Source organism: Leuresthes tenuis, unplaced genomic scaffold, assembly GCF_036924035.1.
Source record: "Leuresthes tenuis unplaced genomic scaffold, fLeuTen1.0.hap1 SCAF_6, whole genome shotgun sequence".
NCBI classification, from domain to species: Eukaryota; Metazoa; Chordata; class Actinopteri; order Atheriniformes; family Atherinopsidae; genus Leuresthes; species Leuresthes tenuis.
This window is the reverse complement of record NW_027325360.1, coordinates 2,177,628-2,184,842: the sequence shown is the minus strand read 5'-3', so window position 1 is coordinate 2,184,842 and position 7,215 is coordinate 2,177,628. Positions and strand designations below refer to the sequence as shown.

General features: G+C 43.0%; 1 protein-coding gene across 1 annotated transcript; it reads left to right on the top strand.

Annotated features, from left to right (window-relative positions):
* The first annotated feature begins 1,844 nt into the window (after positions 1–1,844).
* On the top strand, positions 1,845–6,721 carry LOC140309063 (lymphotoxin-alpha-like). The gene is made up of 4 exons (XM_072386896.1): positions 1,845–2,235; positions 2,603–2,633; positions 2,765–2,815; positions 5,161–6,721. The coding sequence occupies exons 1-4, from the start codon at positions 1,975–1,977 to the stop codon at positions 5,574–5,576; spliced, it is 759 nt and encodes a 252-aa protein (XP_072242997.1). The 5' UTR covers positions 1,845–1,974; the 3' UTR covers positions 5,577–6,721.
* Positions 6,722–7,215: the final 494 nt, after the last annotated feature.

Genomic DNA, 7,215 nt, shown 5'->3' with positions numbered 1-7,215 from the left:
AAGGCCTCAAGCCAGGATTACAGATGCATACATGTACATGCAAATGCTTGTTGGCTCCAGGGAGAGACAAAGAGCTCAATCTGGGCCTAGAAACACACACTGGTTTCTACTCATAGCACGATACCGTGAAGAAAGATGGACGTACCAAAAACAAGCTGTAGGAAGAAACAGCTACAACCAGCAATTATACTTCAGTTTACAAAAGGCAAACCATACCTGCAGCAACGTCAAAGGACAGGCCGCCATGAGGAGGGCGGAGCCTGGAGCTGAGGGCGCGCCGTCTGCAGCCACAACCTGTTTATGTAGGCTGCTGCTGCTTTGAGTGACAGGCTGCCAAGTGTCATGCATGACAGGAATTTAACGTTCATGCATTTTTATGTACAATCTCTTTAAGCTAGAATTCTTTAAATAGAATTTGCATGTCACTGAAACTCATTCCGAGGCACATCACAACCTCACTGGCACAAAGCATTTTGTGCACCTACTATAGGCCTCTTTTAGTTTGATTTAATGCTCTCAGTTCCGGTGCTTATGACCCAGCGCCCTGCCTGTTTCCCACCACACCTGATTCAAATGATCAGCTCGTCACCAAGCTCTGCAGCGGCCTGATAAGGAGCCATTCATTTGAATCAGGTGTGGTGGAGGAGGCAAACATGGAAAACACGAGGACCGGAACTGATTCAACTTTAAAAGCCCGTGTATGCGTGGGTTCTTCCCCTCGCTGTGCAAAGACCTGCATATCAGGTTAGTTGGAGACTCTAAATTGATCCTCGGGGCGAGGAGGCGTGGCTGTTTGACCCTGCCTGACCCTGTGATGGACCACCCTCGGCTCAAGGCTGCTGGGATGTGCTCCAGAGAGACTTTTACTGTCCAGAACAACTGGTCTGTTACAGTAAATGAGTTTGGAGGCAAAGGTCACAGCAGTGTGTGCAATGCAAGACTTGAATCCTCCCTCCTTCCTACTTTCTTTCTGCAGATTCCTAAATGATCCCATATTTCATTTATGCTCTTGACCTTTGTCTATTCCTGAGGCATAAGGTTTGGATTATCTCTCTCCGGACCACTCGTTAGAAACTGCTGACTCAGCTGCAAGTGTTCTTTATCATTGCAATATCAACTGTACTATTTCCTCAATTTTGTCTTCAGTCTGCGTCACTCGGGATGTAAACACTGCGTAGACGCACGCTTTCGCACTTCAAGTCATCAAACCAATAAATTGCTGACAATCAGGCTGTTTTTCCCCTCGTGTGTGGCCGTTTTCTGTCATTTCCTTAAAGAGCAGAAAGGATTTAGGAAATATATTGTCCAATAAATGTGTCTGATGGTTAAAGGCAGTTCCTCTTGCGGACCTTGTCTTGTATCACAGTTTTGTGTGTGATGATGTCCCCTCTTCAGGTTTTTATGTTGTGAATCCCACTTCTTCATTGCTCAGGTTATCAAGACTTGTGCATTTCCAGTCAATGTTCCAGCATTTGATAGTAAAATTCTATAATATCACATAATATGCTCTAAAAAATGTCACTCAAACATGCTCATTCTCTGGATTGGGTCGTCCGATGGCTTGTAAGTAACGCGTTAATTAATGAGTTATAATAAAATTCTATAATATCACATAATATGCTCTAAAAAATGTCACTCAAACATGCTCATTCTCTGGATTGGGTCGTCCGGTGGCTTGTAATTAACGCGTTAATTAATCAGTTAATTAATGTGTTTTCTCCGAGCTGCTAAAAGCAAATGTCACTCTGCATTCTTGGATGTGGGGTTGGTATGACAGAAGGTGGGGCTTTATTATGGCACAACACATCTGCGCCAGCAGCCAGACATCAAACGTTTTCCCTGCATCCAAAACTCAGCCTCTAAAAGAGGAAGTTCAGGCGGGAATTTTGGCACTTGGCGAAACTTGTTTGAACGGGACTGCATGTCAGTGAAACCTCTTTCAACGTGGGCGTATTAGCGATTGAACATCGATAAATGGAGATGCTGCATGGGAGCCGACAGCTGATTCACGGATGGAAAGCCAGAGGAATGGAGGGAGACGGATACGAGGGAGAAGCAGTGACAGGGTTTCACCTTCAGGACTATCTGCTTCAGCTTCTCCGCCAGAGAGAGACCCGAGAGCGACGCGTGGCTCGTTTACTTGCCACCCTGCTCCTTCTCTTGATGTTGGGTGTGCTGGCTTTGCTGGTCGTGGCAGGAGTTGAAAGAAAGTGTCACGCGTCACCCCACAACCAGGTAAGAGCTGCCGAACTCCGCAGATCTGCGCACATATTTCAGTGTTTTCACGCGCTGCAGAAGGAAATTACCTCGTTCATTCAGCTGGGACATAAACTCGGTCAAAGTGTATTCCCTCGCGCACTGTTCACCTCACACGGCTGCGACTACTTTTATTCTAGCAAAATCATTTAAGTGAGAGGAGTCTAAACTTTTGGAGGTGCACGCGCATGAACGCAAAGCACGTGTTTTTTTTCTTCTTAAAGCCGGAGTTTATTGAATGAAAGTGACAGCTTGGAATAAGATCAACTATAGAGCCCCCGGGCGTGCGCGCGTGCGTTATTGTGTGTTGCGTCACTCGTTGCTGACTGCGCTTGTTTTCTTACAGACCGAGGAGCAGCCGCACAGACACTCATCAGGTAAATACTATCAGTCTCATGACAAGTGAGAGTGAAAACTCGCACGCTCTCATTCTTGTCGAAACTGGCAGTTTTTTCCTTGTTGTTGTGAACATAACAGTTTTTTTTATTTTATTTTATGTCTCTTGCAGACACTGCTGTCCAGCAGAAGAAGGTGGGGGTTCCCAGAGCCCTGCTGACAGGTATGCAGGCACGCAAAAGAGATGGTTCTGATGTGTAATCAGCAAGGGCGTAACCATGGTTTAGACATTGTTGAGTGCATTATCTACAATTCTTTATTTATATATGAAAAATTGGACATTTAGAACATAGTTTAGAGGACTACATTGACCATGTAAGTTCACATCTAAAGGAATAGTGTAATTTCTCCTAGACAGTGACTGCCCCCCCACTTTGTTTTGGTTAGTTGCTTACTGTTTACTGACCTTAAACACACCTACCAATTACAATTATGCTCTTCCAGTAGTTCTGTAGCAAATAGGACAGCTTCCAATGGAAAACGACCAAATACCCAAAGCATGTTTATGGAAATATTTTAATAAGGACAACTAATGATGTAACAAATTACAGACTTTTCCTTTAACAAAAAATGTGCTGAGGACTTTTAAGTCCAGGTTCATTTCTATTGTGTCAATGTCTCAAAATGTGCATTAACAATGAAAAGTCTAATAGTCTAATAGTTATTTTTGCTTTAAGTTGTTTTATTTTGAAAGGGGGCGGAAGTTTATTTTGTTGATTCTGTGCTGGATTTCCTGTTCTGGTACAATCTGCGGCTCCGTCAAAAGTAGAAGTCCAACGTAAAGATAAGGAGAGCCGGTGGGTCACTCTCATTGAGCCGTTACGTTCCCACGGTAACCGCGGCGCAGCCGTTACGTTACCATGGTAACACACGGAAATAAGTTGAAAATAAATAAGAAATAACAAGAGACCGATCCCTTGACAGGGTTCATAAAAGGAGAACATGCATTTTACATATTTTCTTCTGTATATTGGGGGGGACAGGTTGGTATTTTCTCAATATTGGGGGGACACGACCCCCCCAAAGAATAATAAAGAATAGGTAATGAGCATCTGTAATGTAGCCCACATGTGTCTTACTGTAGAAGTGTTGTTGGGTCAGCCTTCTGCAGAGTGTAGTAGGATGTAATAGGCGCTCCCACCACAGCACAGAGAGTGCTCTGAAAATGAGAAGTACATCTTCTGAATGATGGGTCAGCAGAGTAACCACAGATTTCCTTTTTATGTGTCATTTCTCCACTCTGTACTGGAGTCTAAAGCAGCGACTCAGCGAACAGTTTAAGCTGAACTAAACTTATCCCTCTCCGAACCGTCGGAGGCTCTGTAGAAGTTTAACAAAACCAATAAACAGAAAGAGACTCCTTCTAATGGAGTTGCTATGAAAGTTATAATTATAAATCAAAGACACTCCTCTACCGGAGATACTACTGATAACAACAAGACAAAGAAAACTTCACTTGGCAAAACTTACAACAGAAAATCGCTCTCAAGGAGGAAATCATTAATAAACAAGATCTTTGATACTTAGGCTTTGGTTACTTTGGAGGCTAGAGAGACAATTCAACACACTGGCAACGAGACACAGACTAAATACACCTGAGGAACCAAGGGGAACAGGTGGAAACACTTTGGGAATCAGGGAAGACAATGAGACGCATGATGGAGTTATCTGAAACGAGAGGAGTTAATACTTCAAAATAAAACAGGAAGTGACAAGACAAGGTACAAAAACCTAAGAGCCTCTGTGAGACCTGACAGGATTCTAAAGCAGCGACTCAGCGAACAGTTTAAGCTGAACTAAACTTATCCCTCTCCGAACCGTCGGAGGCTCTGTAGAAATTTAACAAACCAATAAACAAAAGAGACTCTTTCTAATGGAGTTGCTATGAAAGTTATAATTATAAATCAAAGACACTCCTCTACAGGAGAAACTACTGATAAAAAAAAATAAACGACAAGACAAACTAAACTTCACTTGACTAAATCTATGACAAAACTTACAACAGAAAATCACTCTCAAGGAGGAAATCGTTAATAAACTAGATCTTTGGTTTACATTGTCGTGGAATCACTGTGGAGGCTAGAGGAAGAACACTAGAGAGACAAATTCAACACACTGGCAACGAGACGAGGGAAACACAGACTAAATACACCTGAGGAACCGAGGGGAACAGGGGGAAACACTTTGGGAATCAGGGAAGACAATGAGACGCATGATGGGCAAGTTATCTGAAACAAGAGGAGTTGTTAATTTCAAAATAAAACAGGAAGTGACAAGACAATAAACAAAAACCTAAGAGCCTCTGTGAGACCTGACAGGATTCTAAAGCAGCGACTCAGCGAACAGTTTAAGCTGCATCCAGAGTGTGTTTCACACATTTTGTTCTCCACCGTTTGTGCTTCTCAGCTTTACCCCCCCCCCCAATCCGTAGGGTATCATGTTAATCTGTGGTGACAGAGGAGAAAGTACGATTCTAACTGTAGCTTTGCCTTTTTGTCCCTCTCTTAGCTCCTTATGAAAACCCTGCAGTCACTGCTGAAGGATACCTTCGATGGGAACCCACCAAAGGCAATGCATACTGTGAAGGAGGTTTCAATTACTCCAACGGGGAGCTCCAGGTGCCGAGATCGGGGTACTACAGAGTCTACCTGCAGCTCACGTATGTGGATATAAACAGTATGATACCGATACTGCTGGAGTTCTCCGTGTTGGTCATCGGAGATGCTTATGACGAAAACAGGCCGCTCATGTCATCGCAAGAGACGGTGGTATGCAGGGAAGTTTCCTGTAGGAAATCCATCTATACGGCTGTCACGTTTAAACTGAGGGCCAACGACAGACTGCGCGTGAAGTCCAACTACCAACACTTCATATCCAGGTCAGAGAGGCTGGTGTTCTTTGGAGCTGAGCTTCTTCCTGAATGACGTGGTCAGATGGATGCTCCGGGCGCCGTGGAGTTTTATTGATTCCTTTTTGCTGGTGATGCATGATGAATATGTTGCAGTGAGTCGCTGCTAGCAGCAGCAGCAGGGTTGCTCTTTCCTGCATTGTTCTTAACTCTGTGCAGCTCTTACAGACATACTAAGCACTAATTCACCTATAATGCACTATGCTAAACATGCAGAACTTCTTGGCTACACCTTCTATTTCTAAGTTCACATGTTGTGTTTTTTTAATACACTTTGGGGGGGAAATAAATGAGCATTTAGGACATAAAGCATGAAACAAAAGCAAAAAAAATCACTAAGTAAATGCCAGAGTGATGATCCGGGGGATTTCAGTCTTGTAGGTGTGGTTATAGAGTAAATGATTCACTGAGTGTGCCGCTCTTTTCTGTCTGTGCTGAAAGTTAAATCGGCGAAAGAGAAATCATTTGAAAGGCAGCCCTGCTGCAGGTGGCAACAAGTTGTGAAAGAATCTGAAAACTGAGGCGGCTTCCTTAAATGTTAGCCGTGCAGCGACAGCTCAGCGGCAGAAATGATTAACCTGGAAGGGGGCTGAAGCATTTTGGGAATGAGAGGAACTTTGACAGAAGTCAGTGGTAGAAGTAAACACTCTGCTCCAGTCACAGGACGGTAACTACGGTAACTAAGGTAACTACGGTAACTACGGTAACTAAGGCCGTCTTATTCAATAGCGTAAAGGTCTGAAGAGTAATCAACAACGCAGACAGTCACTGTGCTTCACTAACATGTCATTTTATTCGGTAAAAAAGGTTTAAATATGCTAAACTCTTTCTTTTCAAACAAGCTTGATCATATTATTCCAAACAGCTGTTTGTCTGCGTTTACGTCAGTTTAAAACTCTGGACACACGTGTAACGGGAGCATCTAGCAGTGCTGGTCGTTGAGGAATGTTTCGATGCTCCGCTGTAGATGTAGATCAGTATTTATACAGGTTTCCTATTGGCTATCGCTTACACAGACCTGTCTACAAAAACCAAGCTTAGGTTTTTTAAAATGTAATTATTTAATTCATTACTGGCTTCTCTATACTTGAGATTTTGCAATGTGACTTTTCCTACTTTTAAAGAAATGATGTAATACGAGAATGTTTATAATTGTGTGTGAATGGGTTTCTAAAATAAAACTTGATTTTACAAAGACACAATGGTCTTCTTTCAGTGCGGCGTAAAGAGTCTGGTTTGCATTCTCGTTTCATTTCAAATTCCCAGAAAACATCAGAAGAGAAACCAGTGATTTTTCTCTGAGTGACATCATTTTTCAGCTAGATGTTGTTAAGCTCCTGTGACCATCAGCTTCAAACAAGTCATGCTGTTCATTAAGCATCTAAAAATATAAGCTAATGATGATAAACTCGGGTCCTGCAGGTTTTGGATATTTCCTGCTCTTACTCTTGTGTTTGGGAAGGAATCTTCCTGTAACCTCTGTAAGTTGCAGGGCTTTCACCCTGAAGTAAGGATGCTTTCACAAACACGCCACACATGGCTTTGGTTTTAGAACTTCAAATAAAGCACATTAAAGAGGAACAAAAAGAACCTGGGGGTCTTTCTGTAATCAGGAAGACGTGTAGCAGATGGTCAGAAACGTTCTGCTGCCATCA

Excerpts from the sequence above, each read along its gene's own strand:
- LOC140309063 (XM_072386896.1), top strand. The coding sequence starts at position 1,975 with ATGGAGATGCTGCATGGGAGCCGACAGCTGATTCACGGATGGAAAGCC. Across the intron at positions 2,236-2,602 it reads ACGCGTCACCCCACAACCAG|ACCGAGGAGCAGCCGCACAG; the intron begins GTAAGAGCTGCC and ends GTTTTCTTACAG. Across the intron at positions 2,634-2,764 it reads GCCGCACAGACACTCATCAG|ACACTGCTGTCCAGCAGAAG; the intron begins GTAAATACTATC and ends TGTCTCTTGCAG.